The sequence below is a fragment of the Limanda limanda genome, chromosome 4, assembly GCF_963576545.1.
Source record: "Limanda limanda chromosome 4, fLimLim1.1, whole genome shotgun sequence".
In the NCBI taxonomy this organism is placed as follows: domain Eukaryota; kingdom Metazoa; phylum Chordata; class Actinopteri; order Pleuronectiformes; family Pleuronectidae; genus Limanda; species Limanda limanda.
The window spans coordinates 885,201-910,079 of NC_083639.1; the positions used below are offsets into that span (position 1 = coordinate 885,201).

At 41.3% G+C, this 24,879-nt stretch overlaps 1 protein-coding gene across 1 annotated transcript; it reads right to left on the bottom strand.

The window, feature by feature from the left end:
• Positions 1-1,596: 1,596 nt before the first annotated feature.
• Positions 1,597-19,321, bottom strand: lrig2 (leucine-rich repeats and immunoglobulin-like domains 2). The gene is made up of 18 exons (XM_061070111.1): positions 18,685-19,321; positions 17,386-17,460; positions 17,098-17,232; positions 15,606-15,749; positions 15,362-15,505; positions 15,057-15,200; positions 14,653-14,796; positions 12,949-13,029; positions 12,520-12,591; positions 12,234-12,302; positions 10,992-11,155; positions 10,464-10,775; positions 9,941-10,222; positions 8,080-8,520; positions 7,769-7,921; positions 6,314-6,454; positions 5,191-5,460; positions 1,597-4,786 (listed from the first exon to the last, which is right to left on the bottom strand). Exons 1-18 carry the CDS (start codon positions 18,873-18,875, stop codon positions 4,554-4,556), a joined length of 3,195 nt encoding a protein of 1,064 aa, XP_060926094.1. The 5' UTR covers positions 18,876-19,321; the 3' UTR covers positions 1,597-4,553.
• Between the last annotated feature and the right edge of the window lie 5,558 nt (positions 19,322-24,879).

Below are 24,879 nucleotides of genomic sequence, written 5' to 3' on the forward strand. Positions count from 1 at the left end.
TGAAGTGTCCATGGGCCGGATACTGAACCCCCAATTTGCCCCAGCGTGTGAATGACGTTTGAGAGAAGAAGTGCTGTATAGATGGATATATCCCCCCCCTCATCTGATTGTCAGCTCCGCTCTGCACCTTCTCGGTATCCACTACCCACTACTTGATCTTCAGTGGATCCTCTAAATGACAAAGGATAAATGGAAACAATCTTCCTGACAATTTCCCAAAGATGTTTTCCGCCCCCCCCCCGGTGCAGGGCGGATGGGATCTACCCTCTACCTAGCAATTCAGTTCACATCCTGTTGGCTGCTCTTTGTGCTGCAGCTCCCATGTAATCTCTGATGGTGTTTTCCTCCAGAGCGGCTCACACAACTTAAGTGCCACTTGTTGTCCACTGGAGTGTGTTTAGGACAAGTCGGGGGTGCACTTGAGTTTTAGGCAGGAAGTGGAGGGTTGGATTAGGAGAAAAGGCATAAAAAAGTGCACAAATAGTGATTCAATACAATATTATATTCCAAAAATCTAAAAGCTCTATTAAACCTGGTAACAGAGCTTGTTTATAATGATTTGATTCATTCAACTGATTGATAGAGTTAACGCCTTGTTTATATTTTCAAAGTAAAAGCACACGCAGCTCTACCAGCTACAAAGATACAAAATACACAAAAATCCCCTCTGACCACAAGAAATGACTTTATCTCCACAGTTGATGTTTATCAGATGGTGAACCAGCACAATGAACAACATGGGGTATCAGATCATATTAAAATTGAGGTTCTGGGTCATCAAAAGATTAAGCAGTGTCATGGGTTTTCTTAAAATAATTGTAATACTTTAGGTCAAATACTTAATTAGGTAAAAACTTTGTAAGTCATGCCCTTTGAGTATTTATTACCAATTTAAAGAATTACTTTAATTGGTCTCACAAAAATCTTCTGTTCTCAGCTTAATTTTTAAAGTTGTTCTTTGTTTTGGAAGCTTCGCCATTGGGTTGAATAGTAATTTGACCTTTTGGATATAAAATATCAGTTAATCATTTTATCCAATTAATTTATATTTTTGTTAAATTTTCTTTCTGTTCCTGAATTCTTGACTTATTTCCAGGAAGGTTTGTGACCTTGACCTTTGACCACTTAATTCCTCTTATTGGACGGTGGTGTCAAATTTAAAGATATTTACTTGGGTTGTTCCTGAGGGATCATGTTCCAATGGACGAAAACATATTCTGACAACCTGTTAACACGACGCCTCTGGACCTGCTGCCGCAACAGAGGCAGGAAAAATTAGTTCCATTTCCTAACATCAAATCCTGCAGGAACACTTTCTCTCATTTTTCTTTCTCCCTTCTGAAGATCTGTAAAGTCAGAATATTTAAGTAAACATTTTTGACATTTTTCAACCAAGAAATGTCAAACTTGTGTCTTTTCCAGCTTCAGAAACTATGAGTGTCACCTTGGCTTCTGAAAAACAGAACGAGTCTGGTCTGATATTTTACTGACAGGGCGACTTAACAAACAACTCAGTCTATATTGAAAAGAATCCTATTTCAACACGTGTTGGGACAGACAATCCAGATTCAAACCAAATTATCAGAATTCATGTTTAATGTTGGAGTAATGGCTATGTAACAAAAAGTCTCTTTAGACATGCTTTACAGAATGTACAGGTAAATAAGGTCCAAAAATACTAAACAAAATGAAAAACTTCAACAATACAAAAAAGCAGCATTGGATTGCCAGAGCAGTTACTGCTAAACTTTGGTATAAAGTCATTATGGACGTTTCAGAAAATAAACATTATAAATGCACATTGTGTTACGCTGGGTCGGCAGAAAATAATAAATACTGAATTGATGTATTACCCCCCCGGGACATGTAACTCCATTATGGTGACCTGCCACTGCAAGTTTCCTTTTTTTAATTTTTCAAGGGGCATGAAAATGATCAGAGGTATAAGCCAGAGAACATAAAGAAACATCAGATACCTGCTTCCACAGAAACAGAGTGTTGAGTACAAAAGGAATTCAGGAGTCAGGAAAGATAATTAGTTTTCTGGCGTTTGAAGAAACAGGCATGGGATGATCTGATTCTAGCAAAGCGACAAAAATATGAAAACAAGTTTGCTGGAATGACATGGAATAAACGTCTGCACAAACCAGAGAGAAGTAGATAGTGTTATGAAACTTTTTGCTGCTTAAGAAATACATAAGTTTTGAGAAGCTATTGATTGAGAACAGGAAGATAGTGCATTCAGGGCAGATCCAAATCCTCTTTTGCAAGTTTAATAGGTTTCTGCAGTTGTATGGTTTAAAGAGTTTGTACTTAGTCTCTTTAGGTGTAACATCCAAGAAACCAACCAGCGTACCATATCCCATTCCCTTTGAGAGCAAGGTGTGCTTGCAGCGTTCTCAGACGGGTGCAAGTGCATTTGCAATGAAAACAATCTGGCTGTTGGACGAGGAAAACAACAAACGTGTCGGGCAGATAGAGCCCTCAGCGTACCACTGATAATAGAGGCAGAAGATGTGAATGGCTAATCATTCCTTGGTCACTAATAGAAGAGCAGAATGCTGAATCATGATCATCAACAAATGGAAAAAATAATTTTAAAAAACCTAGAAAATACAGGTTGTCAGACATAACATTTACTGCAGGAAAATTGAATTAAAATTAATCATGTATTTCTAGATGTACCTAATAAACTGCAGACTGAATATCTAGATCTCATACAGTCAGGTATTCCAAGCCAGTCACAAACAAAGCCAATCAGATTGGAGATTCACTGAGCTGCAGTAGTACAGGAGGATTTCTAAGGAGAACCAGAGATATAAAACCTGTTGAAACATGTCCACATTCTTTTACAGCAAAGGCATTTTCATTTTCACATCCTCAAAGCGAAGGCTGACATATGGAGAAAGGTATTGCTGAGTTTGAAGGCTGTTTGATAAGTTAACTGAAAGAGTCTCAGTTGAGGAAATAAAAGACAACTTCTGACGGAAAGTGTGTTGTGACATTTAAAAACATTTGGACAGAGCCAGGACAATAAAGGCTTAATGTTAATAGTGTTACTGCAGCTAACGTCTCAAACCTCTCTGCAAATGGACTAATAGGCCATGGACCATAACCGTATGTACACATACTTACATACATACATGTATAAAATCATACAATACATTCTCATATTTCACAGTCCAAAGTGAAAATTTAAGGCTTAATCTATTTCTGCATAAGAATCATGAACTTTGTGGAAAAAATGGTGGAGATGAATCCTCAGGGAGATACATGGCGTGTTAGCCTGACACTATCTCACCGATTTGCTTTTACAAATGGGTCTGGAACCTCTAACTACATTTAGTTGTATATTTATATTCACAAAGACCTCTGGAGTGTGGACGGCAGACGTATCACGTATGGATGGAGCCTAAGTGCAGGTTTTCTTTCGTTTTCCTTTTAGAGAAAATGTTCTGTTTAATGGTCGTGATCGTTGATTTAAAAAGACCTCAGCAGGTCGGAGGAAACCTGTCTGGGCAGGCAGGTGGGGGAGGCGGACTCATTTGCAAGAGCAAACTAACAGAAGCTCGCTGATTGGTCTAGTTTCCAGGCTAACTGCATGTATTCGGTTTAAAAGTTTACCTCCATTACATTAAGTGCCCGTAAGACATCTGAAGAAGGGAAAAACAATTCAGTGCATCCAGTATACAAACCATAATGTCACCTGATGAGGTTATTGTGAATCCTTGTAAAAAATAAGGCCATCGAGAAGACCACCACGAGAAAAGATAGCCAGCAAACTGATTGTCTTATGTGCAAAAGAAGATTTCTCCCCAAACTGCTCGTCATGATGAAGATACGAAGTGAAGGAAACAGTGATTGTGTTTAACACAGGACGAAAACAAGATCAGATAAAGATGATATAGGATATATTCATATATATTCATAATATACACCACGTTTTGGTGTTCAACTGTCTCTGGAATTTGCATAACAGGATACAAGATAGCATAGTTTACAGTCAGAAAAGCTGTGGGAATGTGGTACATATGCTTTTGAGGTTCTTCCCTATATTAACCACCACAATCTGCTGGTGAGGGAGCTACAATTGTCCCCCATTTAAACCCCCCCCGAGTTGGGAAGAGATGGTTTGTAATGTCTAGTTCAGTCATGTGGTGTCAGTACCAGGAATGATGAAACAAACCATTTCAGTCCCTCAGCAGCAGGAGGGACAATCCCATCCAACATGGCTCTTTGAAGCATACATTCATAGCTTTCTCTGCGGAGAGAAAAAAGAGGAGTGGCGGAGGACGTGGGGAGATAAGAGCCCTGCGGAGGTGGAGGTGTCGAGGAGGAGGTCACTTTAATCACCGGTCCATTTCTCCAGCCTGACACAGCAATCATTCCACAGCGGAGAACGTCAGCGTGTCCTCTTGAGTGAAAGGGGAATGTAAACATACAAGAGAGCATCTTTGGCAGAATGTGAGGAGTCTCTTTGGAGGTAGTGGGTGAACAGGAGGGGGAGGGGTGCAGCGACAGGGAGGCAGAGGCAGAACACGGACTGTGAGGACTTATGTGGGAGCAGGGTGCTCCTGAGGGTTAGTCCTATTAGAGGCACTTCTGTGGTCCTGTGTGCATTGGCTAGGGAAGTAGTCCGCCTCTGCCTCACTGTGCTCCTCTGCCCCTTCTGCAGTGGATGCCAGTTGAGGCGTCCTGTGAACAGTCACTGGGTGCTGGGACGCTCCGGGACGAGGGTGGGAGGACAGATCTTCACCGTCTCCCCAGAACGATCTGCTGAGGGAACCTGCAAAGATGAGACACAGATGTTAGAGGGCAACACTTAACGTGCACATACTTTTTGTAAAAGCAGACAGGATGAATTGATTTAATTAATTGAGCAGCTGAAAATTAACATGAACACCACTTTTAAATCACTGATTTATTGTTTAGGTAATTTATGAAGAAAAACTGAAGTTTCTAAAATATGAGGATTTTCACACCTTTAAGTAATTGGAACTTCAATACTTTAGATTTTGAAGTGTTGGTTGAATTAAAGCAGCAATTTGAATACATCTCCTTCTGCTTTTGAGGGATATTATTTTTTACCCTTACTGCTTTTCTTTTTACCAATATTTTGCATGATGGCATAAATTCAATATTTTACCCTAAATGAAATGTAAAACAGGAATTTGTTTTTCCAGGTCTCACCATTAGCGTAGTGCTCCGGGGGAGTGTGGCTGCTCAACCTTTGGTCATGTGACGTGAGGAAGAGGGACGTGTCCTGGTTGCTGATGAGGTTCTCCAGAGCCGTGTCCACATGCTGGCCGTGCTCAATGAAGTTCTCCTTCAGGCCGGGTAGAGCTTTGTCCAGCGGGCCGTCCTCTCCCAGGTAGGCGTATGGGCAGTACTCCCGTGTGCGGGAATAGATGTTAGCATTGTCGTAGCAGTCAGAGCAGATGACTAGCTGACCTGCTCCACCTGTCAAAGAAAGTGGCAACAAACAGTGAGTTGTTTGTTTTCAAAACTGCAGCACCATTAGAATATTAAATCAGTTTGATTGATAGTGGCTGCGAAATGGCCTCTCAAGTCCACTCAGATTAATTAACTCATTACTAATCATTTTTCTAACAACTAACAGTATTCATTTGCTTCAGGACTGAAAACAATTTCAGTTTTCAAAACATTGTTTGAAATTTCATTAGAAGTCATTTAATCATTGTTTTATGGCCTTGACACACTCTGGGAACATTTCACATCAAAACTTTTCCACCATACCAGTTGCAATAAAAATTTCAATAAATGAATTGCAACAGCTCATTCTTCAGAGAGAGAGATGATTCAACATCATTCTCTGATGAAGATCTGGTCTTCCTCACTAAATTCTGTCTCAGGTACATTTTGAAGATCCTTAGTTACTATAGTTTGCAGTGGTTGGTGATCATGCCTTTATTCCTAGTTTAAAACTAGCCACATATTTGTTGAAAAGTAATCAAAGTAAAAATATATTGAAATGCAAACTAAACACATGAATTAATAATAAAGATTGTTACACTGGGACCTGGTGAAAAAACAACCAGCAGGATTATCTTGCTAAAGCCTTTTGGACAATCTTAAATATTTGTACTTTGGGCAAACATTCGGATGTATCTATATCTCAAATTCTAGTGGGAAATATCTAAAGTCTGTTGCAAATCTCTCAAAGCAGTTATTTACTATTGTGTTCATGTCAATGGACAAACACAAAACCCAGCACACAATGCTTCTGCTCGTGGCTGCTACCAACACCGAGGAATAAAAACCACATCATCACTTGTGTGTAGTTGACACTAACCTGTGGGGACTCCAGCGAGTCCCTCACGGGGATCCCCAGGGTGGAAACTGCTGCGGCCAGTGAACAGAGAGCCGACCCGGCAGTGCAGCACGCCGTTCCCCTCCGTCTCCACCTCACTGCTCGTGTCTCCATAACACACACCTGAGACATTCGGGATAATTAGTCAGGGTCTCGTTTCAGCAGGGATTTGACCCCAAACACAAAAACAGACACAAGCACCTAATGAGCGAGGAGGCATCTGAAATCTCTGACTCAGAAAAACTGTACATAATTAAAAGACGTTTGAAATGTATTCTTAAGAATGGATTCGCATGAGATGCGATGAGGCGGTGTATCACTGTGCCTTTCATTTTCTTGTAACCACGCAATAATTGTGTAATCTTTTTAATATCAAAGCGTTTTACCTTTTTGTGATCAAAATATTGACACAACCCAACAGGGTTTAATATAAATTAGGGCTGTCACTTCACTTCCTGATTGATCCACGATCCCCAAACAACCCCATCCTATTGGTCCAAACAGTCACATGTTCCCCCCCCGACCCCTTCACTGACCCTTAGGATATCAGAGCGCTCCTTCAAGACAGTGTTTTACTGAACATACGTCAATACCAAACATACACATAAACCCAGTCCGTTACACTATTAGGCTCAGCTATATGTTTCAAAATAGGGTACTTCTTATTTCATACATTTTCCACAAATATGGGGAGGACTCAAATAGCCCTACAAAGTTCTTTGTTTAATTTATTTCAAAGTAGGCCAACACTTGCCTGTGTATTTTGTTTGTTTGTTATTTTGTTGCTTGTTTGTTTGAGTAGCTGGCTGAAAGCAAAGAAGTAGTACGCTAACCTTTTGTTGGTAACCTTACTGTTACGGTTTATTGTTTCTGAAATAAGAGGCCTGACTGCTATGTTCACAGCAAACTTGAAAAAAATAAAATATTAAGCCATGGTTTAACTGCACTATAGGCTGAGTCCTTGTTTACCTGAAATGTGCACTTTAAAATTATATTTTGTACCGCCCTGTTTGGCAATGTTGTTTTTCAATAAAATAAAACATTTTCATAAAGCAAGCCAATCCACTTTTCTATGTTGATAAGAGCATTAAAACGAAAGTAAAATTATGGAAAAAAAATAAATTAAGGGACATTTAGAATAGATACAAATTTGCAATTAATTGCGATTAATCGCGAGGTAACTATGACATAAATGTGATTAAATATTTTAATCGTTTGACAAAAAAAGTGATGATCAAAGGGACTTTTACTCTACTTTTTGTTCAGTATGAACATATCCACTACCTCTGAAGAGAAGTGTTCTCTCTTACTAAGTAGCAAGTTTTAAAGCACCAATTGCTCTATTGTATGCTTAGAACATGATTTCCCACATCGCCACTTGCTTTATAACAAATGTAATATCAAGATGCTAAACCAAATATGTCAAATATGACTCACCATCTGTCCCTTTATGGACGTATCCATTGGAGAGAGGAGGCATGAGTTGCTGGTGGCTGCCAGCTTCAGAGTTACTGTATCCTTCCTGCGGCTCTGACAGAGTTCCCTGAGAGGACAGGTAGCTGGGGATGTCTGCTGGCAAATTCATTTCATCTGGAACAGACAGAGGCACATTTAGTTTCAAGACATCGAGAGCTGTCGTCTCACATCAAAGTGATTTCCCCACACACACACACGTAATGCTTTCCTAGCAGCTTTAGATAAAACACATTTATTTTATATCATAATGCTAATATGTCTAAATTGCTGACCTGTATTTGTGATACTGTAGTCCTCGCTCTTTCTGCGCATGTGATAGATCACAATGACCCAGACTAGCGAGGTTCCGACCACACAGCACACCACCACGATCACCACAATGCCCACTGTGGTCCAGCCGTCCTGGTCGTAGCCTGCACCCGTTTCGCAGTTTGGCGACGGCGAGACACCGAGGTAGATGTGGCCGCGCTCCGTTCCCAGAGTATTCGACATGATGCAGGTGTATTTCCCCACATCAGCAGGGCCGGCGTCTACGATAATGAGTAGCTGGTTAGCGGCGGCAAAGAAGTGGCGCTCTGTCAGAACCAGGGGTCCGTCATCTTTGGTCCAGTTGAGACGAGGGGCGGGGCTGCCTCCAGCTATACACTGAAGCACGGCGGTTTCACCACGAGCCACGGTCCGGTCTTCCAGCGGCCGCATGAAGGATGGAGTTTCTGGAGGAGAACAGGTGTATTGGTTTTTTTAAAGGATTACTCCAGCGGCATTTGTGTCACACTGTCTGGACAGTTGTGTGTAAGGTCAGATTCATTATTTTTAGAATAGATTTTTACAATAACAAACATGTTTATACACCAGTTTGTAGCTGAAGCCCATTCATTAAGGAATGTGATCATATAAATAGTTTTTGTTGTGTCACTCCTTTCAATATTTAAATATTTCCCATGATCAAGACATCATAACGTTTGTATTTATATTGTCACTAGTTAAAACTGTTATGGTGTAAATATAAATGACAGAATGTAATGATGACAGACATAAACAAGTAGGGGTGCAACGATTAGTCGACGTCATCGACAAAAATCGATGACAGGAATAGTCGCCGACGAATTTACTAGTCGATGATTCGTTGGTTACGTCATAGCACGTGTTTCTCGTGCCGCGCAGTGGAACTAAACGTCGTTTTAGCGGAGGTGCTGACGAAAGCAGCTGAGGAGTGAGCCATCTCGCTTCCTTCCTATCTCTGAAAGTCGCGCATGTGCAATAGCGTCAAAACACGGTCCGATGGCGGCCTCCGCTGCAGCAGCATCGCGCACCAGAAAGTAAAAAGTTCCGGAGAACTTCAGCTGTAACAGCCCGAAAAAAACTACCTGCAATATCTGTGCAGAGGACCTGCTCTCCATGGAAGCAGGACACGCGCATTTGAGGAGGAGGAGTCACGTGTGACTTCGTAACGGAGACGATGCGGACTCGCCTCAGTCAGATGTTATATATAAACGTATATACCTGCGCGCAGGATTCTAGCATCCATTACAAAAATATGGTTTAAACTTTTTATTAACGAGTTTAAAAGCATTATGTTATCCTATTGCCTGACAAACGTCTTTTTTTAATCACAATTATTTAGTCCGAAGAAGACTGTAGTTTCGTTTGTTGATGTTTTTATTGCTGTTACTTTCCCTGTCATTTTTGTTAACAGGAAAAATGAATACTTGATTTTTAATTTATTTGTTTTATTAGCACTTTGCCTGTCCTTGGTTTTAAATGGATAAAAACTTGATTTGTCTTTGCTTTTGTGTCAGCAGTACCCTTATATGCAACAAAGTTTATTAAAAGACATTTTTTTTGAATGAAGTATCAATTTTTATTGCCTTTATTTTCAGTCATCACATGCCTCGAACAACCTCAAGCTAAATTTAAAAGCTGTTTGCTAAATAAGAGCAATTGAGAATTTGTGTCATTCATAATCCGATTAGTCGAATAATCGTTTCAATAATCGGTGACTAATCGACTATCAGAATAGTCGTTAGTTGCAGCCCTATAAACAAGCCAGAGTGACTCTGACTCAGAGTGAGCTGAAATGACCCAGTGGTAAAACATCTGTAACAGGCTCTGCTTATTAGATAGGTGACTCACCCAGGACGGTGAGAGTGGCGTTTGCAGACAGGCTACCAGCTGCATTCTGAGCCGTGCAGCTGTAAACTCCCATGTCTTCTGTTTTCACGTTCGCGATGAAGAAGATGTCATCATCCGGCATCACGTGCATCCTTCGCTCTCGGGCGGCAGGAAAATCTGTGCCTCCGTCCTTCTGCCAAGCAATCTGGGGTGATGGATGACCTTCGGCAGCGCACTCCAGCCTGGCCATTGTCCCAGTCCTGATAGTCAGGTCCATGGGAGTCTTCAGAAAAGATGGTAGCTCTGACAGAGGGAAGCAGAGATATATCAATGTCAGATCAAACAATGGCTGCAATAATCTTGTGGATCTGCCATCTTTAAAATTCTCTGAAGGTAACAGCATTGTCCTCAAGCACAGATGCAAGATATACTATGCTGGCAATAACATCACCTTAAAGCCTAGAGGAAAAGGGTGAAGAACAAGAGAAACACTAATCACTGGCAGTGACAGTCATCCATCACTTTCTTCTGAAAAGAGACTCACCATTGACAGTAAGCTTGGCCCTGTTGGAGTAGTTGGAGCCGAAGTGATTGGAGACCACACACTGGTAGCGCCCCTCATCAGTAAAGTTGACATTAAGGAGGTGGAGCATTGTGGTGTAGATGAGCTCTCCCTCCTGAAACCGGGCGTAGTTTTGCACTTCTGCATCATACAGCACCTCCCCGTCCTTCCTCCAAGCTGTAGTCATCGGCAAATCACTGCTGCTGGTGGCAACGCAGCTCAAAGTCACATTGTTCCCTCGCAGCGCCACCGCCGTCTCTGGGTGAGTTGTAATGTGAGGTTTGGGGAAGTCATCTGTGGAGGGACAGGGACATAAAAGAGAGTGTTACACTCCGTCAGCTTTTATCTTAACGTCAGAAAATCTGTATAATTTTTAGAAAAGTACACTAATACAACCTTGACAACTTTTCAGTCAGACAGAATCTATCTGGATGTTTTTTATGAAGTTTATGAAACCTTTGAAACATGATCAGACCGATAGAAAATAAAAGATATCAGACCGAGACTGACCACAAACAAACTCTTCCGGGCTGATGGTCAGGACGCTGCGACCCAGTAGACTGGCCGGATGAGCACAGACAGCAGAGACAGACTGCTGGAACAGACTGTCTGTGAGCCAGGGCCCCAGCCACTGCATGTGGCAGTCACACAGCAAGCTGCTTGTGTTCAGGACACTGAGAAAACATGAGATGAGTGAGAGAAAGATAAACTGGGATTATCACAGTAGAGCAAAAATTAAACACATTGATATAAATGTGAGGTTTCTGGGATTTCTTTGAGAAGTTTCCATAAAGGGATTTATGGTTTAATCTCTAAAACAAATTTACATTTACACCCTTGAAATTAAAATTGACCTTTCTTAGACAGAGCTGTTCTCTACTCTATATATTAAGATCAAGCTGTGTTTTCTTATACAACTTATAATATTAAGGCAAACGAAGGAGGCTGCAAGCTAATCCATCCTGAGCGGACAATTAGACACTAAAGTTTGGGGGCAATCAAACACTTTCTGAATTTGTAATATTCGTATAAACCAGATTTTTAAAAACAAACGACCCTTACAAAAATCAACACATAGTTTCCATGATCAAAATCTAAATTTATAGCCACAAAAGCCTCTAGGAGGCTGTGTTACCACACTTTGTCCTAAAATACACTTCAATTACATCGGTGTTGCCATTATGCTCCTCTGGCTTAGTTCTCTGTCAAAGCTCATTTATCCACTTGCCAGGCAAATGGTGCCATAGTCTATTAAAGCTGCAGACTAATTAATCACATGAGGATATGACTGCTGTCATGACACTTATTCCGGGTTTGACAGCTGCTGGTGCATTTCGTTAACCGCTGCTTGAGAGACACTCCTAAGAAAGGCTGATTAAAAACTTTGAAAGTCAAGAGACTTGACATTTCCACCATCTTTTCACGAGTAAGAAAATTCTACAACTCGAAGGCTGCATCAAAAATATGACAGCCGTAAAATGTGTGGGTTTTGGTAAGACAACAAATGTCTTATCAGTTAAGAAAGTAAAGTTATTCTCCCCTTTTACTAATTCAACGGTAAAGCTACAGTAGATTAAAGACTCCTCACATTTCAGTGGTTGAGATTTTCCTCCTATAACAATATAATGACAATTTAAATGCTAATCATGACATTTAACCATTACTTCATCGTTATAATTACTTTTAGTTGTGGCAAACAATGATGAATGAGCTGATTGACTTCCAAATGTGCTTAGTTTAGCATCTACTCACAACACTTTGAGCTTCATGTGGGACAACGCCTCCGGGTGGATGGACATGATGCCGTTCTTGCTCAGGTCTCTGAGGGGAACACAAATATGGATTAGACTCACCTACAATGTGATTGATCAGACTGGCGTCCCATTTCACGAGCATAAGGCAACAACAGCACCGTGGTAATAAAAGCCTCTGCTATCTTTAATCATTCAACAACAACAACAACAACAACAACAACAGATCCTCCTGAGACGGACGTGTGGCCGTGTGGAGAAAAGGATGGTGCAGTGGTTTAACTCACAGGTGCTCCAGCTCCTCCAGGCCCTCGAATGCTTTTCTTGTGATTGATTTGATTTTGTTCCGCTGTAGGATTCTGAAAGAGGAAAATATTTCATATTGATGCTCCTGGGTAATATTTCATTGCACAGTGGAACCAGTGTGTCAGCAGCTATAACTGCAGCTAAATTTGGACATGTGACCATCTTTTTAATACAAGTCAGAATAAACTTAACAGTAAAATAAAACTTAAAATTCAGAGTCAAGCATATCTTTGAGAATAAAGCTTCAGCTTATCAATTAACAATCAACACTAGAACAATGATGTATACTTTAAGATGCACATGTTTTATCTCTATAATTTAATCATATTTCACAGCCATGAATTGATGTATGAAATTGAATCTATTCATTCATATCTATATATTTATCTGCACAATCAGCTTTTGCTCACAGTGTGTTCAGCTTCTTCATTCCATTAAATACGCCAATGGAGTCTTCGATGGCCCACGAGATTTCATTATTGCGGATATCTCTGGAAAACAAAGAGACATTCGATATTAAACACTCTCTACACGGACTGAACATCTTAAGCTTTTCCCCGCAAACACCACAGAGACTCTCCATCCTCCGCTCTGGTTGTCAGTGGCGGTGATTCTCAGTCAGGAGACTAACTATTTGAGACACCCATGCTTCCACAGAGTGTCACAGTTGGCTGCCCCTGCTGCTCAGATGAGGAGGAATTAATTGGCTCCGTTTAGCAACGCTACAGTTCACGGGTTTACTGGAAACCTTGTGTTTACAGGACGGGTCACAGGCTCTTTTGTTTCTCTTTCCTCATGCCCAGCCACCTCTGAAAGAACCTCGGAACTCTCCATGAGAGCTCCGAGGACGGGCAGCCTCCCAAATATGACTCCTTTCAGCTCAGAGGCTAAAGATTCAACAGTTCTCAACTTGCACCTGTCACATGAAGAATACAAGGTTGCTACAAAGAATTTGAAAGTTCTGTTGGGGATTATAAACTAATGCAGTATGGCATCGGGTCGGGGGAATCCACAAAAAAGTTGGGTAATGGGTTAAAAATATAAAGGTAAATATGTATAAAAGTATGTATTTTAATATGACATTTAAATGATTGTGCAGTATTTTGGACAGGCACATTAATTTTTAAAATAGGTATAAGAGCCTGACTTTCCCAGCATTTGAACCATGTCTTTAATTTTTTGCTGCACTGTTATGGGATTCATAAATACAGAAGGAAGACATTGTAACGCACAGCTCTCATTAAGCTAATAAATAGAAGAGTGCATAATATTTAATAATTTTTAACACCCTAAAGAAAAAAAAAATCCCCATCTCTCCCCCCAACAAAGCCAGAGCTGCAGAGTTATTTAAAGAAAGGTGCCGTTGACATAATTTATAGCTGCAATATGGAAAAATGTCTTGCTCTTCCCACGCTGCCAAAGTATTAACAAACCTTCATCTCTTGGCCTCTTGCCTCAGCTAAAGTGTAGAGACCTGTCTTCTTTCTCAAGCCTGAGAAAGCACCACAGCAACCCTCTACACAGGGTTTTACACGGATGACACAGACTCACTGCATTTGAGATATTTTATACTGTGGGGTTCAAATGTCTGAGACCACTTTCCTATCCTTGAAGGTCTCCCAACTGTATGTGTGCATGGTGGAGTTCTCATTAATTTAAAACTGAGCTGACTTGTAGAGAGTTCACATTGAAACTCATGTGACATTTGCATGATCCCTACAGTGGACGGCAGGACAGAGGGTTAGGCTAACCAAGAGAACAGGATACTATGATGCTACACATTGGATGGTTTGATCTAAGTCTAAACAGGAAAACAAACAGACAGAATCAGAACTCAACAAAGATTATATCTGAGGGTAAAGACAAAAAAAAGTATTCACACACAATGTCTAATGGTATTTCTCTAAACTACTTAGGAGTATCTAGGAAACATATTCAAGACAGGACTAGACCTAGACATGAAGGGGGAATCAAGCAGACCTACTTTTGTCAGCGGCCTTCACGAGAATGCACAGAGCCAAGAACATGTCAGGACTTGGTTATATTTTGAAAAGTAAACTTCAATACACTTCTAAGATCAAAGAGGAGATATTTTAAACAGGCAGACAACTCACAGTGTACGCAGACTTGACAGACCACTGAACACTCCCTCTCCCAAGTGGCTGATGGAGTTGTCTCCCAGGTTCAGGCTCTCCAAGAAACCTAATCCCACGAAAGCCGTCTCCTCAAGTCGAGTCAAATGATTAAAGGACAAGTCTCTGCAGAAAACAACGACAAATATGATAAGGATTAGTTCAAGCCTTCCCTCCAGTCGACACCAGTCTTACATGTAAATGTGTTTCAGCATTCAAAAACGATTCTGCACAATGAAATCAGCTCCAGATACGTCTCAAAACTGCGGCGGAAGAAGAGTCAGTCCTCTGAGCATAGAGAATGAATCTCAGAGCTCTGGGCTAATGTAAGAAACTGGAGACTCTTAGCTGTATGAGGATTTTAGCTGTGAAGCAAACACACTTACAGTTCCTCAAGCTTTTGGCAGAATTCCCAGGCATCTGGTCGGATGATGCTGACTGCATTTTGGCTGACCCGCAGGATCCGCAGCATGCGCAGGCCATACAGCCAACCTTTGTTGACCTCGGTTAGGTTGTTGTGCTCCATTTCCCTGAGACACAAATGGGAAAAACATAATGACATTAACAGAATAATGCTATGAGATAATTGTTTAATTTTTTCAAGGACAAATCCAGATGTTTTAAGTCTTTATCACTGATGGACACAATGTTTAGGGTCATTTTAAAGGGAAGTCTGTAGCACTGTACTTACAGTTCTTCAATGTTGTTAAGTCCAAAAAAGGCTCCATCCATGAGCTTAGTGATGCCATTCCTCTGCATCTTCAGTGACTTCAGTGAGTCCATCCCTTTGAATGTGAGGCTGTCCACTATCTTGATCCTGTTACGTTTCATTTCACTATGAAAAACATAAGAGGGTGAATGCAACATTCATAATAGGATTCACCCTAAAATCTGCCAAGAAGGAATTGTTAAAAACAAAATCGTACAATACTTACAGGAACTGAAGTTGAGGGAGTCTGAAGACTTTGGATGGCAGCAGAGCTAATCTGTTCCTGTTCAGCTTCAGCACCAGCAGGGAGCTGGAGATGTTTTCAAAGCAACCGGGCTCTAGGACGCTGATCTTGTTATTACTCAAATTCCTAAAAGAGCGGAAATGTTGGATTGAAAATTGGTCAGGAACATAATGTTTGCCCCAACTGTACGTGTGAATATCCACAAGAGAAGGCCAACTAAGTCTGTTTGTCAACAATAAGATGCTTCATTGTCAACAGCAAACTAACCAGTACGAGGTGTCTTTAGTGTTGTGACCTATTTATAATTGAATGGTCTGTGCAGTACTGCTCTGCTTTAATACCTAGAACAGCCATAAATGCTACATCATCATACTGTTGTATTATACAGAGTAGGGCTGCTCAATTAATCGAAATATAATCGTGATTACGATTATTGGGTCAAACAATCTCCAAACTAGTATAATCGAGTTGAAACGATTATTTGGCTTTTTTTTCTAAAGAGCGTGCAGGCGCAATTCAGTCCCTCCCCCGGAGCATTCAGTGCGGCCCCGCTGTCTGGCACTCACTCTTAAGCAGCTGTGAAGTGAAGGAGGCGAGTTGTGTGTGTGGGGACCGGCGGTGTTTAAAAAACAGCGCGAGTGGAAAATGGCAGAGGGAGGGCAGCCCCCGTGTGACCAACAGAAAGTGTAGAAAAAGTTCTTCGAATCCGACGAGCAGCAGCACCACACAGTGTAGCGGCCGCGCTGCGGAGCGTCAACTCTCAAGCGCGCAGCCGCCGGCTGTTCACAACGGACCCGCGCGGATCAGCTCGCGATTCTCCGCTTGTTGTTGTATGGAACCCGTTCAATGTCAGGGTTCGGGGGTAAATTATGATGGTCCTCATAGCCCCCCCCCCACTCCTCTTTTTCTCTCTCTGTGTGCTTTTAGTGGGGGGGGGGGGGGGCAGATGGGGACATTTAATATTGAGAGGAAATTTCAAAGTTCTCAGTTACAAAGTGATTTTATTGAGAGTGTTAATGTTGCCATCATTAAGGGTTTGAATAACCAGGCACCGATATCCTGCATGGTTTTAAGGAGGAATGAGACACGCAGCCGTAATCGGTGTTTACCGGAACCGGAAGTGACTGGTACTTCCGGTTAGTCATTTAAAAAAATAAGGGCCCATATTAATAATCGTCTGAATAATCGTGATTTCGTTTTTGTCCAAAATAATCGTGATTATGATTTTTTCCATAATCGAGCAGCCCTGATACAGAGTCCTCCGCCCATTCTTCCTTCACACACCTTTAGATACTAGCAAATAACACAAAAAACTATGTGCAGCCTTCGGAGATGTAAACCCACGGTTAACACTCACTAGTTTTATTGTTTAACTTTCATTTTATTGTCAAGCTGATTTTATGAAACAATTGATTTTAACTTTGTTGATCATAAAATCATTGTAAGATGACTGAGATGAGCACCGAGTACTTACAGATATTTCAGCTGCATGAAGGGAAAGGATCCAGCTTTAAGCTCAGAGATCGAGTTGGATGTAAGGTCCAGCGTCTCCATGGAGATGTAGGGCTGCAGCTGGTGCATCGACAGTTCTGAGATCCGATTGTGGACTCTGAATCGTAAAAAGAACATATTAGTCTTCCCAATCAGGATGCTTCTGATTACTATGGCACGCTATATTGATGGTTTACTCAAATCAAGGGGATGAAAACAGGTATCTATTGTTATGCTAACCAGGAAACCCAGAAGGGGAGTGTGTACTTACAATGACAGTGAGGTGATGTTTGAAGAAACATCTCCAAGAAACGGAAGAGCAGCCAGCTCGTTGTGATTCATGGTACTGAAATGACAATCAACAGAAAAGGGACATTAGGTGATGAATGTTTACATAAATCGCAGCAGTCAAACTACAAAAATAAATAACTCCTCATAAGAAATTATTGTGATATTATTTTTATCAATAGCATTGTAAACAAAAGCCCATTATATATTGTTATATAGCCTCTGCCTTGTGCGAGAACAGTGAACAGGTAAGACACATAACTGATCATCTTTGGGCTTCTAAAAATATTTCAACTTTATCATTAAGTGTTTGTCTGTCTCTGCTCATAAAGAAGACTTTAAAACCACTGACGACTGAGTCTGAAGACTATTAGGTTAATATCCCAGTTATAATGTAACTTGTTTCACTGTGACTGGTTAAGTGAGTTTGAATTTGATTATCATTTTTTTTATTCATTATAAGAAAAACACCATAGATAATTTAAACATGATAGAATTTTAATGAGTGAAGGTCAAGGGACAATATTTACATGCTGATTAAATTTTGTAATTAAAAGTAATAAAAATAACAGCAACACAAACCAGATCTCAACATGTGTGCAATAAAACTGAGTAATAAAACTTCTGCTATTCAAAGAAATTCTGCAGTTATATTGACTGATTTAATTGAACTAGGTGTACCTAATAAACTGAGTTTAAAGACTATAAGGTTAATATCGCAGTTATTATTTAGCTTGGTTCACTGTGACTGGTTAAGTGAGTGTGAATTTGATCATCATTATTTTTAAATGATTTAAAAAACACTATACAGTTACCATATGTCCCAAAAAAGAAAAACTAAGAAAGATAGTTTACGTATGATAGCATCTTATTGAGTGAAAGTCAAAGGGACAATATTTGCATGCCGACTAAATATGAAAGTAATAAAAATTACAGCAACACATGCAACTGAATAATAAAACTTCTGCTATCCGAAGAATAAATGCAGTTGTATTGACTGATTTAGAGGAGCTAGGTGTACCTAATAAACTGAGTTTAAAGACTATAAGGTTAATATCCCAGTTATTGTTGAGCTTGTTTCACTGACTGGTTAAGTTGATTATCAATATTTTTTAAATAGTTTAAAAAACACTATACAATTAGCAGATGTCCCAAAGAGAAAACTAAAGGATAACATCTAATAGGGTGAAGGTCAAAAGGGGAATATTAATATGTAAACAGTGTGTGTTGGTGTGTAACGCTGCAGCCATGGAGCAGCAACAAATCAGTGCAGCTCACTCACACTTGTGTTATCCCGGGTTCTGGGTCCAGAGGAGCCGCCGACAGCCTCTTCCTGTTACAGTCCAGGACCCGGGACCTGCCCGGCCCGCTGGAACACGAGCACGGAGCCGGGCAAGCCTCGAGGGCCCCGGCAGCAGCCAGGCCGAGCAGCGTGAGGACCAGGGCCGGAGCAACGGGCCAACCCTCCGCCATTTTAAAGCGCCTTCCTGCCGGGAGGCTACGTGGCTAACCCGCTAAAGTGGCTCGTTTTACGGTCACGGGAACCGCCGCCGAACGCTTCTGTTAGTTTCTGTATCAGCGGCACCGGCACATCCTCCGTGTTTAAAGGCCCGGGAGTCCGGGCGGGACGGTGGAACACAGTTTCCCCCAACTTGCGTGAAGCATACCGGTGGGCTTCTCCTCTTCCGCTCCGTCCGGACACTCTCCGCGGGGAGGAAGTTAAAGCTAAAGCTAATGCTAGCTCACTGCTCAGATCCACAAATGCGCGTGTTTCCCCCGCATGACATCGGTTTAATCCCGCGCTTTGACCCGGGTCAGACTGAATAAACCCGGGGGAAACGTTATCCCCACTTAGCCCGCGTCGATCAGGGCTAATTCACGAGCATTTCCTGCCTCTTTCTGTCCCGCAAGAACAACAAAGCGCCTGGAGTGGAGGAGACTGGGATACCTTAAGTCCCGTCCCCCGGTAGCATGTTTACACGTATCCCATTGGCCAGTGGTCGGGCCTGTCAAACGTTTGCAGGGAATTGATTGGATCTTGCACCAATGTGTTTTTATGTGGTGGCCACTTTCCACAAAAGAAAGTTTTTCTCGACCAGCTGCAGTTTGAAAATGTTTTTCACATCCTCGTAGTTATTGTTGGTCATTTCCTCTTTATGTCTTTTTTTTTATACTTTTCATCTGTCAAAGGACCAAAACAATAGATAGATGGATAGATAGATAGATAGATAGATAGATAGATAGATAGATAGATAGATAGATAGATAGATAGATAGATAGATAGATAGATAGATAGATAGATAGATAGATAGATAGATAGATAGATAGATAGATAGATAGATAGATAGATAGATAGATAGATACATAGATAGATACATAGATACATAGCTAGATAGATACATAGATACATAGATAGATACATAGATAGATACATAGATGCACAATTGCAGTAGTTATTTGCAAAGGTAAAGGTAGGAACATGACTACAAAAATATGTATTAAGATGTGCAAAAAGTTTTTAGTGTGGACAGAAATATTGGGGCTCTTGTTTTTTACAGTTCACCTTTTGACAGAGGTGAAGAGTTGTACAAGCTGTTATATAAATCAAGGTTTTAAACGATTTCCATTGCGTTTTTTAAGAGTTTACAATATATCATTTATTTTTTTGCTTGTATTTCTAATGTGTGTTTGAATTGCTGCTTATGCTCCGAGTGTAATAATTAATGATACAAATATCGTCAAAGTCCAACCACACCTCCTGTGCTCAAACAAAATGTATATAAAAACTTTATATTGAAATATGCTCCACATTAAGATAATGTAAACTGAAATGATAATATTAATAAAGGGCCTCACCACTGGAGAAGGCCAGATAATTAGTTATAAATGCAGAAGCCATCTGACATTGTTCTTCAGTGGTGTAAATAACATACTTTAACTTATCGCAGCAGCAAACCCAGTAGAGAGTGATGAATAAATCAGCCTTGATATGCCACATTGGCTGATTCAAGATTTACTAAAGCACATCAACACGTAATCCCTCTTTATTTCATACATGAGTGAACAATTCTTATTATGCAAGTTATGCAATAGGTGCCTTAAGGAATTTAACATTATTGTAAGAAGGAATATTAGTAAATTGTATTGTTACAACAGTTGAATAAAGTTGTCAAAATAAAGTACAAACAGAATTAACTGAATTAATATGTTATTAATATAATAGATAGACAGATAGATATAAGATAGATACTAGACAGACAGACAGACAGACAGACAGACAGACAGACAAACAGACAGACAGACAGACAGACAGACAGACAGAAAGATAGATAGATAGATAGATAGATAGATAGATAGATAGATAGATAGATAGATAGATAGATAGATAGATAGATAGATAGATAGATAGATAGATAGATAGATAGATAGATAGATAGATAGATAGATAGATAGATAGATAGATAGATAGATAGATAGATAGATAGATAGATAGATAGATAGATAGATAGATAGATGAATAGATGGATAGATAGATAGATAGATAGATGAATAGATGGATAGATAGATAGATAGATAGATATCTAGGTAGATAGATAGATAGGTAACAGTTGGATGATGAACATGATGCATAAGCAAACTAAATATTAAACTATGTATATTTGCAAAAGATTATTATGCTGACTTTTACTCCTCAGGGTAAGCCTTTATGGGATTATTGTCTTTTTGCAAATTCTCGGTCTCTGTCCAGGCAGGTTGGCCACACCCTAAGAACTGTAACGCCCTGCAGAAGGCGCCTCACCCCACTAGTCGAGCCCAGACCAGTAGTACCTTGGTAATTTTCCTTGGGGCTCTTCTCTCCTTTTCCCTGACAAACAAACCAAGAGGCTGCCTCGTCCTGACGTCCTCTCCAGATTCTGCAGCGACAGGACAACAGCTCCAGGAATCCTCCAGCAATCTGAGGCAGAGAAACGACCGACGATGTTTCAACAGGTGTCACAGACCAAGGTACCTGAGTTCTTGCAGAGGAGGAGAATAGGAAGCGCAGGAACCGCAGGACAACACCGAACATGTCGCCTGGACACGGCGAGTCCTCAGGCTGTCCTCCACGTTGTAGGGACCACTCTGAAGACAAACCTGAGCAGGTAAACTGAAATCAGATCATCCTGCAACACACACATGCACAGACATACACACACACGCACACATACGCACACACACACGCACACACACACACACACACACACACACACACACACACACACACACACACACACACACACACACACACACACACACACAGCTTAGTGAGGACACTCATTGGCATAACGATTCCATAGGCCCTTACCTTAACCCTAACCATCCAAACTAAATGCCTGACCCTAACCCTTAATATAAACCCAATTCTAACCCTAACCCTAAAACCAGTGGTGGAGGAAGTACTGAAGTTTAGTACTTAATTAAAAGTACAAGTACCCAGGAAAATATATACTTAAGTAAAAGTAAAAGTACTACATCAACAATCCTACTTAAGTAAAAGTAAAAAGTACTTACTTTTAAATTTACTTTAAGTATTAAAAGTAAAAGTACTCACGCAATGGGTTGTCTCTCAATGTCTAGGCTGTGCCATTTTGATATAGCTACTGGTCATACTCATGCCTCTACAGATGTCACTACTAGTAATAATTATAAGCAACAACATTTGCAGGTATGGCCTGCCCCTTTAAGGAACGGGCCCAGAGAGTGACGTAGTGCACCTGGGTAACTTGCGCAAGAAGTGTGTGAATACGAGAAGTGAGGTGATGAGAGTGTTGCTCCGGTGGACAGTCAATAAATAAAGTGGCGGCGTTAAAACTAAAGAAACGTCTCCTCCTTCTTCACGGAGTGGTCCGGACGGCTGCTGACCGGCCACTGTGTGTGACTGTGTGTGTGTCTGTGTCTGTATAGGGGCACTGGATGTGTGTGTGTGTTCTTGTGTGTGTGTGTGTGTGTGTGTGCGTGCGTGCGTGCGTGTGTGTGTGTCACCCAGATGCGGAGCTGACGAGTGGGCACCCTCCGTCGGCCCAGCGCTGATGGTTAGATAGTAATCAACTACGAACTTTAACAGGAAGAGTGGAAATGTTTGTTGGCGTGTGTGTGGCTGCGTGTGCGCGTGTGTGACTGTGTGTGCGTGTGTGGAGCGCTGGCAGAGCCGCTCCGTCACAGCAACATTTTGGCGAAACTGTGTTCATAAAATGTAACGAGTAACGACACATATTGTAGAAATGTAGCGGAGTAAAAGTATAGATAATAGCTGCAAAATGTAACGGAGTAAAGTAAAAAGTATGCACTATTATTTTTACTTAAGTAAAGTACAGATATGTAAAAATTTACTTAAGTACAGTAACGAAGTAAAAATACTTCGTTTCATTCCACCACTGCCTAAAACATAGTCTTATCCCCAAAACAGTCCATTAAAGGGGCGTCCCAAAGTGAGGACAGGCCAAAAGGTCCTCACTTTGCCAAAATGTCCTCACTCCGTAGGTTGTAGTCTCAAACTGGTCCTCACAAAGATAGCTGTACAAGAGCACACACACACACACACACATAGTTTGTACTTCTATCTTAGTGAGGACACTCTTTGGCATGATGCATTCCCTGGCCCCTAACCCTAACCATCCAAACTAAATGTCTTACCCTAACCCCAACCTACTCTTAATTCTAACCATAACCCTTGAACCAAGTCTTAACCCTCAAACAGCCCATTGAAGAAGTGAGGACCAGTCAAAATGTCCTCACTTTGAAGAACTGTTCTCACTCTGTAGCCCCTTAAAGCTCCAGTATGCTTCTACGTATCCGTTTCCCGGAGAGGGTTGCACGGAGAGCGGAGAGTCTTTTTTGATTTTTACCTCTCTGACGACTGTACGTTGAAAACAATTCACCGCCAAACCCATAGGTGGCGCAACGGAAGACGAGCTCAGAGAAGTCTACCCCATTTATGGGAAGAAGAAGTCCACGTGTGTCTGTTTACCTCTGTCAGCTAGCCTCTGACACACTGAACCATGGCAACTAACAGAACTAAATAAAGTGACACCCAGCGGGTCAAAATGCTGATGTTATCGTTTCTTAGCGCAGCGGTTCTCCGGTCTTGTTTCCGAACTGTGTTGCTGATTCCACAGCTTGAATCTGCTTGAGGCTACACGGAGCTAGCTAGCTCCCCTCCCAGCTAGCTCCCCCCAGCTTCCACACACAGTCAGCAGGGACTCCCGACACTAACTACTACTATCCAGTGTTTGCTTCTAACCTGGCTGTATTATAGAAACAGTGTCATGATAGAAGTGGAATTAAAGTCTTGACGGCGGGTTTTTGCACCGTTACCACCGCAGTTAGCATGGTGGCTAGCCCGCTAGCCTAGCACGCTAGCGCCGTTATGAAAGCTCGTTATAACCGTATGTGACCGTGCACACATGCCGTCAGTACTCTAACGAGCCACCGTCAGCCGGACAACTCCGCTGGCTTAACACACATGTCACATTAATCGTAGAATCGTAGTTGTGTATGTATTTATTGTGAATCAGGAAGTTAGAGGTCCGGAAATGTGAAATCCGGAAATGACGTCGTAGGGAAATGATGTAGTTCGCGGACCAATCACAGCCAAGAGCTGTCCGTGGGGTCTCCGAAATAAAGATGGACAGTTAGAAAAATCAGAGGTGCACGAAAAGCTGTAGAAGCATAAATTGGCCTTTACCCTGACCTTAACCATCACAACTAAAGGCCAATTTATGCTTGCACTTCTTTTCTAAAACGGACAGATAAGACCGCCCTATCCGTCGTGAAACGCCCTCTCTTTTGTACACCTGATTTTTCTAAATGTCCGTCTTTATTTCGGAGACCCCACGGACAGCTCTTGGCTGTGATTGGTCCGCGAACAACATCATTTCCCTGCGACGTCATTTCCGGACCTCAAACTTCCTACTTGACAATAAACCCAAACACAACTACGATTCTACGATTAATGTGACGTGTGTGTTAAAGGGACTCTTACCTTTGTTGCATTTGAGAATTACAGCACATTCAAATCATCCCGCCTTCCTCCAATGCCCCACCCCCTCGTTCCCATCCGCGGTGTTTTTTTGAAGAAACTTTATTTACAAGCAGACTTACAACCTACTGCCTCCGCGCGAGCACGTCAGTTTTTGTTTACCAAAGCAATGGATTCGGATTCAGAAGCACCGGTAAGTTTTATACATTTACATTCACATATATATTTTTCAGTTCAATGGTTATTTGCACCGGGCCCGAATGCGCCACAAGAAGTAGACGGAAAACCTGCATGTCCATGCAGCAAACAGACAGGTCTGTCGGCCAATAAGGTCCTTCGGTCCGAAGAATTTTATTGGTTGAAGTTTTCACTAAATATTATGAGAGTGAAATAATTGTTTGTTTTTACTCCTGGTGGGTCTGTCTTGCATTTTAGAGTGTCATTACCTTATTAATACCA

Coding starts and splice junctions, on each gene's coding strand:
- lrig2 (XM_061070111.1), bottom strand. CDS start 18,875: ATGGCGGAGGGTTGGCCCGTTGCTCCGGCCCTGGTCCTCACGCTGCTC. Junction 17,461..18,684: donor GAACCCGGGATAACACAAGT/GTGAGTGAGCTG, acceptor TTGTCATTTCAG/TACCATGAATCACAACGAGC. Junction 12,303..12,519: donor CTGGAGGAGCTGGAGCACCT/GTGAGTTAAACC, acceptor TGTTCCCCTCAG/AGACCTGAGCAAGAACGGCA.